The sequence below is a fragment of the Mytilus edulis genome, chromosome 14 (genome assembly GCF_963676685.1).
Source record: "Mytilus edulis chromosome 14, xbMytEdul2.2, whole genome shotgun sequence".
Taxonomy (NCBI): domain Eukaryota; kingdom Metazoa; phylum Mollusca; class Bivalvia; order Mytilida; family Mytilidae; genus Mytilus; species Mytilus edulis.
Genome location: NC_092357.1, coordinates 54,446,654 through 54,468,650, shown reverse-complemented (window position 1 = coordinate 54,468,650; position 21,997 = coordinate 54,446,654). Strand labels below are relative to the sequence as shown.

The 21,997-nt window shown below is 31.0% G+C and overlaps 1 protein-coding gene across 4 annotated transcripts in view; it reads right to left on the bottom strand.

Moving 5' to 3' along the window:
- Positions 1-21,997, bottom strand: part of LOC139503701 (triple functional domain protein-like) — a 267,815-nt gene that overhangs the window by 219,956 nt on the left and 25,862 nt on the right. For 3 of the 4 annotated variants that reach the window (XM_071293546.1, XM_071293549.1, XM_071293547.1), the window contains 11 exons: positions 21,852-21,965; positions 20,120-20,342; positions 19,589-19,764; positions 18,639-18,761; positions 15,873-16,064; positions 12,804-12,935; positions 10,961-11,089; positions 10,169-10,270; positions 8,871-8,993; positions 5,733-5,924; positions 4,659-4,828 (listed from right to left, as the gene is read on the bottom strand). In XM_071293546.1, the coding sequence (XP_071149647.1) occupies positions 4,659-4,828; positions 5,733-5,924; positions 8,871-8,993; positions 10,169-10,270; positions 10,961-11,089; positions 12,804-12,935; positions 15,873-16,064; positions 18,639-18,761; positions 19,589-19,764; positions 20,120-20,342; positions 21,852-21,965 (1,676 nt within the window). The other variant, XM_071293548.1, reaches the window with a different exon arrangement.

Genomic DNA, 21,997 nt, shown 5'->3' with positions numbered 1-21,997 from the left:
TCTTGTATTGTAGTTCCTGAGAAAAATGTGACGAAAATTTTCAACTTGGCTATCATGTGTAAAATCAGACAAGTGTTCGGTAAACAGGAAGTTGTCAAGTGATGGATCTGAAAACGCATCACACGGTATGGCTGACATATATAAATGTTGATACCAAATTACAGAAAGGGTGGATGTGTAGTTCCTGAGAAAAATGTGACGAAAGTTTCATGGGACAGACTGACTGACGGACTGACGGACGGACTGACAGACAGAGGTAAAACAGTATACCCCCCTTTTTTAAAGCGGGGGTATAATCAATCAAGTAAACAATCAGTTTTCATGATTAATTACTGATAATTTATTTGACAACAATCTATCAATTCCTCTTGCATAAAAATGTGCAAGCTTCCAGTTGAGCTGTGTACAATATAAACCCCATGTGTTATTATAATATGACCATTTAACAAAGGGATGAATTATTCTAACAGATGAAATTGGCAAAACAATTTAACAATTTTAATAATAAATGGCTAAATTGATATAATTTTTGAAGTAGACAATAACCAATTTATTTGGGTGTTTATAATACTACAATGACTCAGTACTCAGAGCCTTTCCTGTCTGTTTATTTATCTATTTAAATCTTATTTCCTTTTGCACATTTTTTAGAAGTGTACTCATCAATTTTGTATATCCTTTCCTCAAACTTGTACAAGAAGGGGTCAAGAAGAAAAGCCTAAAACTTTCGCTTTCATTTCCCTGTTTTTTATATCATACATTGTACACACTCATGAATATAAAGAGAAGTAGGTTTAATAACATGAAGTAGTGCAACTTGACAATTCAAAAATATATCAAAACTGATGTTTCAAGGTCTAGGTCTAATTTTTCAGTGTTTTTCATAATTTCTTGCAAATAAATGGATTAATAATAGTAAATGTTTAATAAAAGTTTAGATAGATTAAATTAACTTTTTAAAATCTACTGTCAATTTCAAGAATGTTGACCAAGTCTGTCAATATATTTAAACTATTGCTGCATATGATATGATTGAAATCTAAACTTCCACAATTATTGTGTTGAGAGAAAACAAAAAAACAATTTCCATTTCTTTTCTATTGGCAACTCACTAATTACTGAAATTTTCTTTTTTTTTTTTAAAACAGAAATGAGAAATATGAAACTTGGATATCCTTCAAGTCATTTTTACTACAAACTTTATAAAAATGTATATTAATATTTTAAATTAAGTTTTATCAATTGACAACCCTTATTTCAATTTACAATTAAATAACAGAATCTCAGATTTATGGAAATGAAGTTGGTCATCTTGTGCTCAAATTCTACATGGAGATTTTGAGAAGTTTGATTTTTACCTAGACATGATTTTTTCAAACTAGACTTCTACAGTGCTTCTGGGTAAATGAGCTAAAATGAGTGCCAAATTACTTCAAAGAAAGGGGTTATTGTAACGCTTTCATTGTTTGACTCTTTAGTTATGTTAAGCTGTCTGCACTAATCACCAAACAGACATAAGGAGAAATTGAAGGTTACATAATGGTTGCCTCAACATAACACACACACTATATGGGGTACAAAATAAGTGACAGGGATCGTGTGGAGAACAATAGAAAAAGAACAATTTACAAGAACTTTTACATCAGCAACCTGCTTATCTATACTCAAAACTTTGGCAAATTACCACTTGTGTGAATTGTTCAGTTGCAGGTATAATTCCACCCTTAGGGCATTGACTGAAATATTCATTAGATATTTGATAAACATTGGATAGAGAGAAGAAGGAAGAGAAAAAGTCTATAGTCAAAGACTCAATTCAATATCTAAAACAGTAGAAATATTTAATCTGAATAATACGAACAACAGGTAAATAAGGTTTAACATCATTTATGTAGGTATCATCTTTCCAGTAATATGCAGCAAATTGTACATCTGTTTTCATTTGTTATAATCTTAAAACTATCAAATCATATTCTGTGTTAATCCATGATTACCCTTAGATCATATATGTAATTAATATAATTAATATAAATCATAGTAGTAAACAAACTTAACTCCTCCTTTTAATTACTTTTTCTCTTTTGACCTTTCTAATAAAAATCATATATACTTTTGATCATATCAATAACTGTATTGGAAAAACATGCCAAAGCATTTAAGTGACTCAGATTACAACGTAAGATATGATCAGACTAAGATTTACTGTTGCAGACATCATTTCCCTCCATTTAGTTACTCTAGGATTATTGAAGAAGAAAACAACAGTTTGAACAGATACAAATTGTTAGAGATGAATATCATAACAAAGTCATAATAATTCTAAAAATAAATTTCATGGAAAATATATCAGCCAGCTATTACCATCTGTTTAAACAATTTTATAACAAAACAAATCCACAGAATTTTTTACAAGTTTACATTGTCTTAAATCTTGAAAGAAAAATTCTGCTGTCTAAAACATTTTTGAAATGTAACCTAAAATATTCATCTGAGGTGATGAATGAAATTTACAGCAATTAATGTTTAAGTACACATGTACTTTTATCCAGTCTACTGTAAGTTAATAATATAAGTGCTAAATCATTGGATACATGTATAAACCCAAAAACAGATTTATTTTGAATTTGGAAATATTAATTCTCCTTACAAAAATGTCAAATATCACACTTAAAAGAAAAGTCTATTCAAATTCAATTGATCATTTATCTCTTAGAAAATACCATTTCCAAACCAAAATAGTTCAAACTAAAATCCATAAAGTACCAAACTATTTCTACTACTAGTATTAAATGGATAATTTTTATTTTAAATAGAAGAAAAATTGTCTGATTGATTTTTAGCAAATAAATATCAAGCCATTTTTCTCTTTTCCATGTAAAAACAATTCTTAAGACTGTTAGAGTTGTCTCCCATCTATTTACAGAAATCATGAATATTTACAATTGTTGAAAAGTTAAATACACACAAGTATCCTGCTGCATCTGATCATGAAATTATACACAAAATATCACTGGTGACTTTTGAAACCATGAATATTTAAATACAATATTCTCAGAAATGACCTACAATGTCCATGCAAGCCAGCACCAACTGAAGTGATATAAAATGAAAATAACACTAAATAAATTAGGTATGTTTCGAAGCATTTTTCTAGAATAACCTTCATCAGGGTGCTTAAAACTAAAAGGATGCATAAATACTTGGCTATTTTGATAATTAAAATTTTTATTTTTATTCTCTGAAACTTTAAAGAATTTTGGCTATGCAAACTTTTGATATGAGAGTTCTTCGTGTCTGTTTACCAGAAACAGGTATTGTGGATATAATATATGTTTTAAACTGGTATATAGTGGAAATTGTTGAAATGGTTTACTTTTTCTTGACTTATTGATAATTTTCTTTAAAAAATCTTTTCCGAAGTCACCTCTATTATAAAACTAGAATTAATCTACCATTTTCTACATAAGGAAATTCCTATACCAAGTCAGGAAAACATTGGTTGTTTTTCCTTTTTTTTTTTGTGTGTTTGAGCTTTTGATTTGCCATTTTTGATAAAGGACTTTCTATTTTGATTTTCTTTGAAGTTTGGTATTTTTGCTATTTACTTTTCATTGTACTTTGAAAAAAAACTTGCAATAGACAGGCAATTTTTTTTGACCATTTTTCAAGTAAAGTAGAATATTCCAAATATTGTTTAAACCAAAAGAATTGAATTCTGGGTCTGGTATAGAATTAATGTTACTTTCATCCCCTTATTAGGACATATGTGAATATAAGCTGCCTACAGGTGAATTTTAATCTTACCTGTAGTACCTGATGAATGAAGAATATATGTTTAAAAGGATATCCATTTTTATTTTTCAGAAAATGTTCATGTGAAAAAATATTATATCAAGTTGTGTTTAGCAGGGAAAGATTTTTTTCTGAATTTTTCATATGCAAAATATTTTAACAAATGTGAAAAACTCAACAAGGATTAGAAAACTTACAAATTTTATTTCCAAACATCTAATTAAAAGTAATTTAGGTGTTACTATATGAAAGAAGGCTTAATGGACTTTTTCAGAAATTACGTTGTATTTTTGAAATCTCACTGCTTTGAAAGTTCTAATTGGTCCATATAAAGTAATGAGACATATATCCACCATGAATTGATTATAAGCAATGTATTTACAAGGAAGCTCAGAATGTGCAACTTAATTCATGAGAACAATAAGGGACGACATCAAAAAAATCAATGAATGATAAAAAAAATTAATTCAAATAGTTTGGGGGTAGGGAGTCAAAATTGCTGCAAGTTTTGTTTAACTGACATCAATTTTATATATATTGTTATTGGTCAATAAATTTTTCCCAAATTAAGTTAAGATGGGGTAGGGGGTCAGTGAAAAAACTATTTGAATTAAGTTTTTTATCCTACATTGAACTTTTGATGTCTTCCCTAATGAGATGCATGAAATGGTCCATAGATTCTCTACCACTCTTTTCATAAATGATTGATACGGATTATTTTTTGCTTAACACCTCTGTAGCTCAAACAGCTATGTTATGGCAAAATCTTCTCTTGATTCAATAAAGATAAAATGCAAGCAGCAAAGTACTGTTTTATATATAAAGCGTCACAAACATCTTTGAGTGTGAAATATATCTTAACTTACCGTAGCTGCTCCAATAAATTTTCTCCTTCACTGACAGTATTAATGGCTGCCTCTATAGTCGTCTCCCTTTGTTGGTTAAACTGTCCTAGGAGTTGTTCTGCTCCCTCAACTGTGTCAGCAATTTCTGAACTCTGAAGTTCTTGTTGGAGTTCTTCTAACCAGCAGGTAAGCTGTAAAAAAAGTAAGAGCATTTTTTTTTAATGTTTTTTTTTACGTTAAAAAATTATTCTAGCTAACACTAAAACATTACCTCGGAATTTGAACATTTAGTTGGTTAACAGGGATGAATAATTACATTCAATTTTTGATATCTAGCCAAAAACAAACATGCATATTAATGGCACAGATAGGAAAAGTGATGTTTATAAGCAAATGGCAAGAACTCTTGTTTCATTTATAGTTGTTTGTTTTTCAAAAACATATTTTTGGTGCTTTAAAAATTAGTGATTTACGGAATGATGTTAGATAGAAACTATTTTCACTTAGGTGACCATAATTGAACAATTCTCTCTTCATATGCCATTCCTTCAACATTAGTGCAGCATAAGCCATCCACATGTTAAAAAGTTATCTTGCATTTAGATTTGAGCTTTATAACTGTTTCAATCAAAATTCCTGGGAATAAACTTGGGATAGGCTCTGATAATTTGCTTAATTCTAGCTTTTTCACTTGAGAAAATTGATTAAAACTACAAAAAATCTAGAATGACATTCTAAATCTAATTAATCACTTGCAACAAAAAGTAAATCTCATTTTAAAACAGTGTGACAGATTGAAAATGGGACCAAAAATTAAGAATCTAAATACACGGTTAGATTCGGTGTATCAAAGAACCCCAATAGTTCAATTTTTGATGAAATCAAACAAAGTTTAATTTTGGACCCTTTTGGCCCCTAATTCGTTGGGACCAAAACTCCCAAAATCAATCCAAACCTTCCTTTTGTGGTCATAAACCTTGTGTTAAAATTTCATAGATTTCTATTAACTTATACTAAAGTTATTGTGCAAAAACCAAGAAATAATTAATAATATATTTTATCAATTTCAGATGACATATCTATCACAATACTAACCTCATGAACATGAGTGTAGAAGAAAACTGTCATGTCTAATGTGACACGTCTCCTTTCCAGGGCTGTAATGAAGCTAGCCATACGAGCCTCTAGTTCCTGAGCTTCACGGTAGATCTCCTCTGGATCACATTCTCCCGTCTGAGCAAGTTCATCAGCAGCAGCTAATAATTTGTCAGCATTTGTAACAGTGTTCTAAAAATAGATATTGTAATTTAAGTAAATAGTCAATATGGATGGTTTAAGTTAATTTCTATCAGCAAATTTTCAGTGTAATAACAATATTTACACTTTCATAGATAAAAAAAAAAAAACAGGAATCCAATTTAAAGTGTGGTTTACTTTACTAATATTTTCCAAAAATGCTTGAAATATTATACCCTGCATCACAGATGGATGAAACAGTCTGTGAGCCTTAATGCATTTGTCACATTATTTCATGATTATGCAATATAATTCATTTAAATTCTTTTTTTTTTAACTTTTGATTTTTTTATTTCCAACAATTACAACATATACATGACATTCATACAATATAATACATATAAGATAAATACAATGTCATTTTTATAAATAAATCTTAATTGGAAATATTTTACATTTTCTATTGAAAAGATAATGAAATAAAAAATTAAAAAATTAAAAAATTAAAAATAAATAAATAAATAAATAAATAACGAAGGAAAACAAAACACAAAAAACAAAAACAAAACACAAAAGGATTATCCAGTTACATCCCTATCTATATTTTAAATATCAAATAATTATGTTGAACAAAAATTGAAATTCATTTAAATTTTAAATAGGGATCAACATTCTATGTACGGTAGGTACTATTAGATTTGAAAGTATATACATGTTATGACTTTTTCAAATAAATTACCAGTAAAAAAAATTCAATAGTGATAGTTATTTTCAAAATTCCATATGATAGTATTTTATGTTTTTGTAATTATATCTTTTTATAGGCCCTTCAAAATATTGATGGGACATGATATACAAATGTTCGGCCTCGTCTGTCTGTCCAACGTTAACATGTTGCACCATAACTTGAGAACAACTTATCCATATTTTATGAAACTTCACATAGTTGTTTCTTATGATGGTCAAACCATCTGTAAACTTTTTGGTGAGAATAAGATCAAAACTTTCTGAGATACAGGACTTTGTAACAAAAACAGGGGAGTGGTTTTTTTTAACATGTCGAGCCGTATCTCAAAAATGATTAATGATTATTGCTTAAACTTTACACACTTCTTAGTTATACTAATCTAAAGATCTGTATACTTTTTTTCACATGTCGCGTCGTATCTCAAAAACGATTTACGATTATTGCTTAAAACTAACACACTTTTTAGTTATACTAATCTAAAGATCTGTAAACTTTTTGGTGATAATTCAAAATTTTATTTTTAGAGTTATTGAGTTTTTTGTAAATAAAAAAAAAAGGGGGGGGGGGTTCACATGCCACGCTGTCTCTCAAAAACACTTCTTAAATATATTAATCTTGTTTATCTGTACACTTTTGGTGATGATTCAAAATTTTATTTTAGAGTTATTGAGTTTTTTGTATCTCAGAAACTATTTATGATTCTTACATAAAACTTCACACACCAGAGGAAGTGGTGCAGCTGTTTATTTACAATGGATAACTAATGACAATATTTAGTTTTCATTTTATCAATTTTTAATATGGCATGGTTAAATCCATTCATCCCAGTGGCGGATCCAGAAAAAAATTTGGGGGTGGTCCCAAATGAATATTGAATGGTATGAAAAAGGTTAAAAAATACCTCGACATTATGGAAGATCATGAATTTGGACAACACCATGCAATGCACATATTCCTAGGTAAAGGAATTTAAAGACATGTGAAACTGATTTTTATTTAAGACTCTATACAATATCTTGCAATCTAAAATAGCACAACATACAACTGTCATCTGAATTAGGCAAGCTGTAAAAAAAGTTTAGCTAAAATGTTCCGAATCGGTAAAAATAGTTCTATGTAAAATTTTTCAAAATTTACTGATCTAACAAAGAGTCGTTTATCAGGCAATTCAACATCATGCGTCGCGGGTGTTTCCTTGCAAAGTTATCTATAATTTGTTTTATGTTTAGTTCCAAACTGTAGTGCACATGCATCAACGCAAGTCCGTTTAAATGTGATTGTCCCATAGTTGTTCTCGGGTAGGTTTTTAAAAGTGATAACTCACTGTTGGATCGCTCACATTCGCAACTCGTCACCCCCATGGTAGCTATGATTTTTAAGATAACAGAAATATTTGGAAAGTCTGTTTTACAAAATACTTTCAGAGCACCGGCTACAGTTTCTGGTTTTGAAAGCATTGACTCGCAAGTCTTTTGCCACAAACCTAGTTCGGATGGCATTGTAGATGGACTCGGCAAATCAGTATGGTAAAAGTCTACAAAATGTTTAATTTCATCAAATGTTGCGCTTTGTACAAATGCCGGTACCAACTTCAGTGCTTGAATTGGTGTTGATGTTGTGGGAAAGGGGGGGCTCAAAGAGATGATAAACAAATTTAATTTAATTCATTCATAATTCATAACAAAGTTTGTTATTTTTAACTTGGCGTGTACTGGTTGACACACGCGCACAGTATATTTGCGTTATGGAATTTCCGACTGCAGATTAACCACATAGAAGAAGTAGAAGATTGTTTTTTTCAAAATGTACATAAATGAAATTTAAAACCGAGACTCTGTTAGTTGGACAATGCAATTATATATGGAAATTTCACTTAAAAATACAAAAATAATTTGTATTTACCTTTCAAAATAAGAAGTCAACTTCTTCATATTGACGAGTTGTTTTGACAATTTAATTACATGTATACAGATGAAACGCATTGATCCGTAGTCTATCATTGTGACACCTCCAGGTATCCAGGTAATCCATAACCAATTAGTGCGATGAAAGGATTAATCTTAAGTGTTAATTTGTTAATTGGCTAGTTATTGAAAAAAATAGACACTTTAAAAAAGTTGAGTTTCGTCATGGGGGTGGTCCGGTGCGCCGTGGGACCACCCCCTGGATCCGCCACTGCATCCTGTATTCAGTAAGTACAAATTTAAGATGATATTTGAATTAATTTGAATTAATTTTATAAGCATTACCTGAGCAACAGTTTCAAAATGTTCATGACTTTTCTGTAATGCTTTTCCTCTCTGTAAACTTCGACCAATGGTTGTATTCTTTTTAAGAAATCCATCACCATGACTATCCAACCAATCAATTACCTGTCAAAATTAACTTCCATATAAAATCATTGATTCAATATTGTGCATGGATATCATTTCTTTGTGTTAACCATACCTGACAACTATCCCGATTTAAAGAAAGTTTTTTTACCTGAATTTTGGAATTCTTTATTTTATATGCTGAACACTTCAAAACAGGCATTCAAATGAGTTAAAAGGGTATTTAAGCACGTACTCACTTTTTTAAACAATATAGTACTAGATTAAAAACACTTATGACAATAAAAGAGGAGAACAATATCTGTACATGACTTTTTTTTTATGGTGTAGTTTTTTCATTGTTGTTTACTTTTGAATAGTAGATGTGACTGTGTTTTAAGTGAGCTGTGTCAAATAAAAATTGACATTATGCAAGTGCACGATTACATGTATACTGTAAATTCAGAAATTATTGCGAGGTTTTAATTAATGCGAATAATGCGACTGAGTGAGTATCGCAATAATAAGAAATCACATTCTTATATCTGATACATACATCTGTATGCAGATCTTCCTGACATTGCAATAATTAATCTAGCACTTTTGTCCATTTTTCAATGATCACAATAATAATTCTAATGCAACAACGTTTGTAACGTTCATTTTGATTGGATAACGTCACTTTCTTACATGGCATCAATTGACAATTGATGCTATGGGACGTAAGCACAAGCGCAGACGGCATATGTCAGATTTTAAATACATGTTTTAACGTTGTTTTCTGTCAGTTTCATTAGAATGGAGATAACAGTATTGTATTTTAAGCTCCAACGGTAAACTTAATTTGCAACCATCAAATCTCCAATTGATGCCGTCAAAGCTTAAAATACAATACAGTTATCTCCTAAATGCACGCAATAATTTCTGAATTTACAGTACGTATAAGACTTTGAATGATTTTGGAACATTAAAATACAAAACAAAAGATGAATTTGTTATGTTTAGTATGGTTCTTTTATCAAAAAATTTTCAAACAGTGACAGATTTTCAATCCCTAATAGGTAAACAGATGTATTGATATTCATTTGCATAAGGTAGATTTTCATCCAATACAGCTCATGTGTTAACAATCTGTTACTTTACCTCTTTCGTATTTTAATGTACCAACTTCATTCTATTCGTTTTAGTCAATTATTGAACATTAAAAGTATTCCGATAAAACAACCATTACCCACCTGTTTAACATCTTGTTGGAACAGCCTCAGTCCAAGCCTTTGATGAAGTTTTACTTTCTTTGTATGCCATGTCTGTTCCAAATGTCTCTGATGAGCAAGTACCTGTAATATAGAGAATGAAATCATCCATTACACATTATGAAAGAGTGCAAGCACTTGGTTTTACTTATCACTGCAATAGAGCATTTTTGTGTGAAGGCGGATTCAAGCAACTACCAATCAATCAATTATTCTGTTATTTCTGCACTGATTTCAGTTGAAAATATTACCCTGGGGTAATTTCTGGTTTGAAATAGTTTACATTTCATGGCAGGCTGAAGATATAGTATGGGTTATTCTCATTATTGAAGGCCATACAAACTGTGATCTATAATTGCTTATGTCAACATCGTTTAAATTTAGGCGGATTATTATCTCATTGGCAACCATACCACAATAGTTTTCAGAGTTATTTCATGTAATGAAACTAAGCCCACCCCATTTATAATTCAAAGTTTGAGATGACAAAAAGAAGGTAATAGATGAAAAAAGAGCTCACACTCAACTCATCACTTCTTGCTCGTCACTTTTTAAAGCTTAAGTCTGCTAAATGATTTTTAATCATTGGTGCATATTTGATCTTACCAAGTTTTTAAACACATCTATAGTTTTTTTTTATTTCAGAACTTCCAAAATTTCAATTATTTTATCAGACAACTGACTATGCTAACCTCATGAACTACATCCAGAACATGTCCAGAAGCCTCTGAATAATCTGCCTTGGCAGTAATACTGTTCATACTACTGACTTACCTCATGAACGACATCTAGGACGTGACCTGAAGCCTCTGAATAATCTGCCTTGGCAGTAATACTGTTCATACTACTAGAACTAACAGGTGTCTGGAGAGTATCTAACAACTGTTTACCATCCTGACACACCTGAAAGAGGAAGATTTATGCAATAATTCATTTGACTTAGTCAAAACATTTCTGATAAAAACATGATCTTGAAATGCATTAAATGCACATTCACTTTTGTTTCCAAGATGACAAAATATTTTAACAGCACTGTGATTAATTGCAAGAAAACATGCACATAGGAGACTTTGTCTCATTCACACTATCATATTTCAATGTTCAGCAAACCACAAAATTGATGTTAAAACATTCATTTTGCATTTATTTATAACAAAGTGTGCTAAGTTTCAACATGATGATTAAGGCTTAAATTAAAATATTGTTTGTTTGCCCTTGACCGACCGACCCTATGAATTCGTTCCACCTGAAAATCTTTTATTTGTATTTACCAGCAAGATTTTATTTTATTTTATTTTTTCGTTCCTACCAAAAATCTTATATTTGTATTTCCCGCTCAAAACTTTTTTACCAGAATCCTCGGGTTTTATCTTTACGTATAAGGTCCAGTCCGTTTGGTATCACCTGAGCGTTTGACATGAAGACTTGCATTTGAAGTTTCAAAGCATTTGTTTGAAATCGATGTTGAACGCTTTCTGAAATCATGATATGAAGTACGTTACTCTGTACCTTTAAACTTAAAGAGCAGGGTTCATTTACAAAAAAAGTTCTTGTGATACAAAAGTATTAACGTGTGTACAAACTAATTTGTAAACGGACGTTGTATTCTATGTAGGGATGGCCTTTTGTAATCCGCATATCAGAATGATTATGTTTATAACGATGCCGCTAAATTATTTATATCTGACATGAACCAAAAGTGACAAAACCCTGTAAAGTGGAGAATATCTGGCAGTAAAATCGCCAAGTTTTCCATACAGATCATTTATAAATGTGATGCAAAATACGTGACAAATGAGATTTAAGTCTTATAGCATTTTTATTGGAAAAAAAGGCACACACGAAATTTGTAACACTCTAGGGACTTTTTCTACTAGTAATATATGTCTGCCCGGACATTATCTTACCAGTACAAAGTTATCTCTTATATATATTTTTTTCAAAACTAATAGTCCCAGCGGAAAACTTATTTGCAAAAACAAAACGGACAAAAAAATGACATTATGCAGATTTTGTATCTATAAAATAAAATATTTTACCTACTGCCTACCCATGACAAATAATATACCGAGCCAAGTTATTTTTTTTGGGAAAAAAATCAAATATTTTTCCTACCAACTTCCCTGTTTCAAAACATAGGGTCGGAAAAGGGCAAACAAACAATATTTTAATTTAGGCCTAAGCTATTGAATATCCTATGTTGATACTGGTGTCTCCTAATTATCTTAAAATTTGTTCAAATGAATTGTAAGATCTTATCTAATTTAAAATCTAAATTAATTTAGCCAAACAATAAATATGAGCAAATCCTTTTGATTGATTTTATCAATTAACTTTGAAACAACTTTATTTGTTTTATTTTAGTAGTAACCAATTTTGTCTTCTTTTCCTTGAAAGTGATCACCAAAAAAATCAACATGACAAGTGCCATATGTGGAGCAGGATTTGCTTACCCTTTGCTAGTTCTTGAGATCACACCAAGTTTTAGGTAGGGTTTATGTTTCCAGTTTTCTGTGTTGTATTTTATAGATTGTTTTTAGTTGTTGTTTTTTTGTTTGATGCCAGGGTATGAATATCCGTTTGGTATCGATCCTCCGCCTATATTATATAACCTTACCTCAGCGTAAGATTGACTTATAGCCTCTATCAAGCTCTGGTGTTGTTGTAGGGATGTTTCTAACTCATGGATGTTATTGGGTATACCAGGATCCTCACAAGCTTGTCTCCACCCAATAACCTGAGCTAAGTACTGAAAAAACAAATATTGAATAAGAATTGTAGAAAATAAATTATTCAATAATTCAAAATTGTATTGAGAGTTTCAAGCACTGTTAGTTTTGAAAACTATCTCCTGAATTAATAATTTGCAAGGGGAATAAATAGATTTTTTGATACATCAAGAAATAAATGTCATTATAATTCAGAACATTTTCAAAACGTTGAAATTCCTTAACATCAAGATTTTAATGCTTTGAAAAGCTAAAATAAATGTGTAAATTATTATAGTTTCAAGAAGATGCTGATGCTTATGGAAAAGTCATTATCATACCTGTCAACTGACCCGTATTCCGAGGGTGTGACCCGAGATTTTCACAATTCTGAGGGATCACCCGGAACACCCGCCGGGTCATTGAAATAACCCGGGAATTCCGAAAAATGACCCGATTTCACCCGTATTTCTCAGCCTTGAGATTGATTTCATAAGTAATATTCCTTTGAAATACCGGCAAATTCGTAATTCTTCCATGAACAGGAAGTTCATCTAGCTATGTAAGGTTTATTCCCGATTGTCCCACTTTTTTAAATTTTGGAGTTCTGATTGTCCCACATGAAAAGTTCTGATTGTCCCACATTATTTTATTAAGTAAAATGTTCTTAGATAAACAAGGTAACTGTTGCTTGTTTTGCTAAATAAACAAGAATTAATTATTGCACATTAAATGTGAATTTTATAAGATATAAAATATTCTTTTTTATAAAACTATAAAATATTAATAAAGTCTTGTTGATTGCACTTTATGGCAAAGATATTAGAGATTGTTTTACCAATATTCCTATTGTCTTTGCCATAAAGTGCAATCAACAAGATTCATCACCAACTTTATAAAAAAGAAGATGTGGTATGATTTCGAATGAGACAACTCTCCATCAGAGACTAAATGACACAGAAATTAACAATTATAGGTCACCATACGGCCGTCAATAATGAGCAGAGCCCATACCGCATTGTAAGCTTTAAAAGGCACTGATATGAAAAATGTAAAACTATTCAAACGAGAAAAACTAACGACCTAAATTATGTACTAAATAATGAACGAAAAACAAATATTTTACACAGCAACAAACTACAACTACCAAATTACAGGCACCTGACTTAGGACAAGCAAATATAGATTGTAGCGGAGTTAAACTTATTTGAAGGCCCAGACCCTCCCAATAAACCACAACAGTGTTAAAACAGTACAACATAAGAATTAACTATAAAACTCAGTTGAAAAGGGCACATCTCTTCAGATTGGTACACACAGTAATGCATGTAACCAAAATGCAGAGTGGACGTGGACGGCTACTAAAACAACAAAGACACTAAGTACAGATCTGAGAATACTCGCATTTTCTGACAGCTAGCTAGTTCAAAGCCAATAATAACTATTTTTTTAAATTATGCATCTAAGACTAAAATATGTAAATATTATCAGTTTTTTTTCTCTTAATATTTTATAAGTTACATGGATTAGTAACCTGTAATTAACTGCTATACATTATAAAAACAAAATGATCACTATCAAAACATTTCCCAATTGTCCCACATTTAAACTTCCCAATTGTCCCACAAACATATTCCCGATTGTCCCACAAAATTTCATTACTTTTTTACCTGTAATTTCAAAAAGTGGGACAATCCGGAAGACACCCTATGTAAATGGTCAAATTAAGTGACCAATTAAGTGCATGGCTTCACTTGACAGCTTTGGTGTCAAACACACTGTTAATTAACACCAATTACCTTAGCTTTAGGTCGTAAATAAATTGCATCATTGGTTTACAAACTGAACTAGAGTTACTTCCCCTTATTTGTCACCATTCAAAATTATCCCTTATATTTACGTCTTATGGGTGAAAAAGATTAAATCATAAAAATATAAAATTCAAATACATATTGAAAAATAACTTTTCATTATTTCTATACCTTTATACAATTTTTTAAAAAAAGTTGAAAATTATTTTTTACATTTATACTTTCTTTAACTGTATTACTATATTTTATCATAGTCTAATTTCCTTATTCAATTCTGACTATGCGAGGGCTGAAAAGCCAGTCAAGGTCGTTAAACACTTTTATATTTATAATGAAAAATATGATGGATAAAGGCTACATAGTCAATAGTCTCAAACATTTAAGAATTACATTAAATTCTGTTTGATGATTGTAGTATTTTATCTCGAAAAATAAAGCACATAAGACTGAGTTACACAAATTTATAAAAATCTTTAAAAGTGCAATGGAATAATATTTAATAAGATTTAAAATAACTTAACAAAGTGAACATGCATTGATGTTTTGGTATCTTTGATATACATTACAAGAAAATGTACCATAAATACTGAAATTCAGCTCGAAAAAACTCTTACGCGTTATGACCTGAGATTTGATTCTTCAATGCAGGTCATGACCTGCATTTTCATCGTCACAGGTTGACAGGTATGCATTATAGACAACTGGCTTTTTATCAATCATTCAAGTAATCTTTCAATCATAAACAGAATAACTACATGTTAATCTAATACTGATTTGAATCTTGGTTTGCTATTTGTTTAATATACTTAGCTTAACACCTAACGTGTGTTTTATACTATCAATATCAATTGAATCAAATCAGTCATTTTTGTCTTATTCTATATGCAGCAATTTCTTTTTTTAATGAGCTTCTTTTTAACAAGGTAACAGTTTACTGGAAGACATATCCAAACACTTTTCTGAATCTATTCAAATCAGTTAGTATCTTATATGATTAACAGAGAACAAACAAAGTCACGAATTTTATGGTCTAGTTTCAACTGAACCAATAACCTCAAGCAAACGCAGACAATAGTTTTCTATTTTCTGAATTTCAAAATTTGGGCTCAAAGCAGCTGTCTCTAACATAAGAATCTGCTTCCTTTTATAAGTGTACACCAATTATACCTGTTCAGCCTTTTTATGGAAGGATGTAGACATATTAAGAACAGCACTTCTGTCATCCAGAGCTGCAGCTAAGTTCTTCCATTCTCTCTCCAGTCGACTGGCCTGCATTCTTATAGAACTAGAGGCATAATGACCACCATCACACAACTTTTGAGCCATACCAAGGATACGGGTTATATTTACATATACATTCTACAAATACATAAGAAATCAAATGTAGTCATAGATTTCTACAAATACAATAAAAATTAAATGTTTCGTTTCATTTTTTTATTACTGTTATAACACCATCATAATTTTCTAATTATGTATGTTTGGTTTTTATTTTCCATTTTTCAATAACTTGTAACCACTTATTTCTCAGCTGGTTTTTTTATTTTGGATCTGATAACTTCTGGTAATACAGTTTAAATATTTTTGTTATTTCAAAAATATTTTAATACACAGTTTAACCTCTGTTCTTTTAAAAACCAGGTGCTCCACAGGGCACAGCTTTATACGACCGCAGAGGTCGAACCCTGAACAGTTGGGGCAAGTATGGACAAAACATTCTAGCGTGATACAGCTCTGAATTTGGATTGTGATCAAATTTTTGACATTACATGGGTTTTTTTTACACAAAACAAATGTCAAGATTTTACAAATTTTACAATTAAAGATTTCTTCTTCAAACTTTTTAAATCTAAAATTAAATAGTTGACACAGCATAGGTTTCTGACACAGAATGAATGTGGTCTAATGAACTTAAAAGTTTGTTTTTGCCTTTTAGCAATTCACTATGCTGTTGAATATTAATCCTCTCAAAAAAATGTTTGAAGAAATTTTCTTTTTATTTATGAAATCTGAAATGAGAAAAATTTAACCCCCCCCCCCTTTTTTCACATCCCCGTTTCCTTTTTTCCAAAACTGATATCAATTCAAATTTCTAATGGAGTTTGCAACAATAACTACTCTTTTAAATACATCATAAAATATTAAAATGTAAAATAAAGTGCTTGTTATCACTGAATGGTAAAGATTGGTTGGTAGTAAAAGTGAATATACATTGTTTATTGTATAAAACAATAAAAAAAAATTCATCAGCAACATTTTATATTGGTCAATTTCCAATGAAGTTATTTACATAAAGTAATGGGCAAAATAAAAATAGAAAATGACATCATAGTCATGTCTGGCAAATGTCCAACATACATTATCTAAAAACATTTTAGATAACATAAGGAAATAAGATGTAAAAAAACTGCTTGTTATCACTGAATGGTAAAGATTATTTTAATTTATCAGTTGGTAGTAAAAAGTGAATATACATTGTATATTGTATATAACAAAGATTTAAGTTGATTCTGGACAAAGAAAGATAACTCCAATTAAAAAAAAATCTTGCTATTGCACAATATTTTGCAATTAGATATTTCTTGCTTACTATTCTGGACAAAGAAAGATAACTCTAATTAAAAAAAAATTTGCTATTTCACAATATTGTGCAATTAGATATTTCTTGCCATTGCGCAATACTGTGCAATTGAAAAGACTTGCTATTGCACAATACTTAATATAATAATTTTAGATCCTGATTTGGACCAACTTGAAAACTGGGCCCATAATAAAAAATCTAAGTACATTTTTGGATTCAGCATATCAAAGAACCCCAAGATTTCAATTTTTGTTAAAATCAGACTAAGTTTAATTTTGGACCCTTTGGACTTTAGTGTAGACCAATTTGAAAACAGGACCAAAAATGAAGAATCTACATACACAGTTAGATTCGGTATATCAAAGAACCCCATTTATTCAATTTTTGATGAAATCAAACAAAGTTTAATTTTGGACCCCGATTTGGACCAACTTGAAAACTGGGCCAATAATCAAGAATCTAAGTACATTTTTAGATTCAGCATATCAAAGAACCTAACTGATTGATTTTTTGTCAAAATCAAACTAAGTTTAATTTTGGACCCTTTGGACCTTAATGTAGACCAATTTGAAAACAGACCAAAAGTTAAGAATCTACATACACAGTCATGACAGTTAGATTCGGCATATCAAAGAACCCCAATTATTCAATTTTGATGAAATCAAACAAAGTTTAATTTTGGACCCTTTGGGCCCCTTATTCTGTTGGGACCAAAACTCCCAAAATCAATACCAACCTTCCTTTTGTAGTCATTAACATTGTGTTTAAATTTCATTGATTTCTATTCACTTAAATTAAAGTTATTGTGCGAAAACCAAGAATAATGCTTATTTGGGCCCTTTTTTGGCCCCTAATTCCTAAACTGTTGAAACCAAAACTCCCAAAATCAATCCCAACCGTTCTTTTGTGGTCATAAACCTTGTGTCAAAATTTCATAGATTTCTATTAACTTAAACTTAAGTTATAGTGTGAAAACCAAGAAAATGCTTATTTGGGCCCTTTTTGGCCCCTAATTCCTAAAATGTTAGAACCAAAACTCCCAAAATCAATACCAACCTTCCTTTTGTGGTCATAAACCTTGTGTTAAAATTTCATAGATTTCCATTCACTTTTACTAAAGTTAGAGTGCGAAAACTAAAAGTATTCGGACGACGACAACGACGACGACGACGCCAACGTTATAGCAATATACGACGAAAAATTTTTCAAATTTTGCGGTCGTATATAAAAATCGTAAATATTTTGAAGTGTTTATACCTTTAGGATCAAAAATATATAATTCTGTATTGAACAATTTTACTAAGATTAATTATCAACATTAAATACATATTTTAAATTGATTGGATACATACAACAGCACTATTTGCAAATTGACTATGTTCAACTTCTAACTCTACTGCCATCTGGTGGGAGTTACCAATCTCTGTATAATGGACTAGAAACATATCTTTATTGTGACCAATCCAGTCAAACATCTGAAACACAGACAAACAAAGGTCAAACAAGGTTAAAAGGTACAGAGTAAAATATCTTTATTGTGTCCAATCCAGTCAAACATCTGAAATACAGAAAAAGACGAAAGTTAAGAAATATAGGTTTTCTTGTTTGAATTGTTTTTTTACATTTGTCATTTTGGGTCCATTAGCTGTATACAGTATGGGATTTGCTCATTGTTAAAGGCCATACATTGAAATATAGGCGTTTATTTTTGTGTCTCATTGGCAATCATACTACATCTTTTTTTTTATATTTAAATAATAATTCATATTCTCATATTTGATATTCACTGTAGATGAAATCAAAAAGTTGCACAAGTTGTTGTCAGTGGGATACATAGACTCTTTAATTCTAAGTATCTAGTTTAGTTTAGTTTAAACATATTTATTTATAGTGGATTGGGAAACAAGTTTTGCAACTTATATTAATCCCTTTTCACATTCCGCGGGTGTGAGTGCTGCCGTGTAGTGGCATTAGCCTGCTCTTTTTCGAAATCTACAAAGGTATCTTTAATGTGCAAGAGATATGGCTCTCTCTTAACACGGGTCAGCCATTTATCATCCCCTTCAGACGGACTGTCATTGTTTCCTCAAGACCGTACTCGCAAATGGTGTCAAGGGAGAGCCGAAAATTCAGTCTCTGAAATATTCATCCTAGACGGGAATCAAACCAGGAACCTTTGTGTTAGTAGTCCGATGCACTAACCACTACACCACGGTTCTAAGTATCTGGAAATAAGATCCATCTTCGATAAACTCAGACTCATAAATTCTTCTTTCTGAACACACTGTTTCCTTTTACTCACTTTTTCAACATCTTCTTCAAATATTCTGAGCTGCAGACATTGTTCCAATCTCAAACGTTTGACTGACCATAATTGATTCAGATGTTGCTTCTGACCATGCATCCTGTCCAGCAGCTGTGAAATCTGGGGGACGGAACTCTGAAAATCTGCAGTGGCTGATACTACAAACCTTCGACCTGAAAAAAAATTTTCATCTTTGTATAATATTCTCTCTTTTTACATAGTAAGAGAACTTTTGGTAAATTTGAAATACTGAAGAAGACATCTTTCACCAGACGTCTCCATGTTAAGAAAATTCCTAAAATTATTCAGATCAAAAAGTAAAATAGCAATTGCACATCTTCATGTCCTGTAGATATGGTGAAATCTGTGCAAATTTGGTAGAATTCTGTCTAGCAATTTTTAGTAAGTATTTGAAAATGTGAGGAAAAGAAAGATTTGAAATGACTGAAGTGATACATATATGCTCCACTCAGGGGAGATAATGAATACCAATAGACTACACTGTCAGGGGAGGTAATAACTATATACCTTGTTGCTGGTCCCCTGTTATTTCCATTAATATCCTCTGTCCTTCCATCCCTAATTGTTCAACAGGTGCCATATTGACCCGTCTCTTCAGTTGATTATGTTCCTCCAAACGACACTGTGCACCATTTAAATTTTCTGGAAGCTCTGGATTTGTCAGAATATTTCCAAGTTCATCTAGCTTATCAAGGAGATCTAAGGCTTTACATATAAATTCTTCTAACATCTGAAATAGGTATAGGATAAGATCATTTAAAATGTGCACTCAGAGTTCCTTAAAAGTGGTGGCCCGAAGAATTCGACCACCACAATTTGCAAAGGACAGACACAATTATGGTATTTTGTAATAGAAATAGTAGTGAGGACCAGCAGTTTTTCTTTAAGTAGACAGATATAAGAAGATCACCATGGAAAAAAGATTTCAAGAACTCGGTGTACTTACAAAAGCAAGCCTAAAAGTTTATACAATTTGACAAAGAAATCAGGCAATCCGTTTTCTGTTTTACATTTGTTTGACATGGTCCCTTGTATATCTTACTTTATGATGTGTTTGACTTGTTTACATTTTTATTTTGGTGGATAGTTGTCTCATTAACAATCATACCACACCATTTATATTTATGCAGACACATGCCAACCACTATGTACATAAGCAGGAGTATAATAAAGTTTAATGAGATGCCACTATGTACATAAGCAGGAGTATAATAATGTTTAATGAGATGCCACTATGTACATAAGCAGGAGTATAATAATGTTTAATGAGATGCCACTATGTACATAAGCAGGAGTATAATAATGTTTAATGAGATGCCACTATGTACATAAGCAGGAGTATAATAATGTTTAATGAGATGCCACTATGTACATAAGCAGGAGTATAATAATGTTTAATGAGATGCCACTATGTACATAAGCAGGAGTATAATAAAGTTTAATGAGATGCCACTATGTACATAAGCAGGAGTATAATAAAGTTTAATGAGATGCCACTATGTACATAAGCAGGAGTATAATAAAGTTTAATGAGATGCCACTATGTACATAAGCAGGAGTATAATAATGTTTAATGAGATGCCACTATGCACATAAGCAGGAGTATAATAATGTTTAATGAGATGCCACTATGTACATAAGCAGGAGTATAATAATGTTTAATGAGATGCCACTATGTACATAAGCAGGAGTATAATAATGTTTAATGAGATGCCACTATGTACATAAGCAGGAGTATAATAATGTTTAATGAGATGCCACTATGTACATAAGCAGGAGTATAATAATGTTTAATGAGATGCCACTATGCACATAAGCAGGAGTATAATAATGTTTAATGAGATGCCACTATGTACATAAGCAAGAGTATAATAATGTTTAATGAGATGCCACTCTGTACATAAGCAGGAGTATAATAATGCCACTATTTATAACTACTATTGTAGATTTATTTAGTTTTGTGGATGAGGGAAAAATTCTAATTTCTTGGTTTTGCTGAAGTTTGCATACCAGCCTAGAAAAATTGTCATTTATTGAACTTTTATTTTCATGGTTCACCTGTACCAAAGAAATCCACGAAAAAAAAATTTATCCAACCAATAATAATGAATCCACATTATTAAACAAGATGCCTTTTTCTACATTTTGCTATGGAACAGTAAAGCCACAATAGGATGAGAGAAAAAAATGGCACTTTAATTAACATTATCATAACTATCTCCTTGTGAATGATACAAACCAATCTAAGCTGAATCCATTGCTCATGATTATATTCCAGTGCCCCATCAAATTCTCTTGTCAGCTGGGTGGGGTCAATGGATTTGGTGAGATTGTCAAGTGAGATCATACAAGTCTAAAAATACATAAATATTCAATTAAAACATA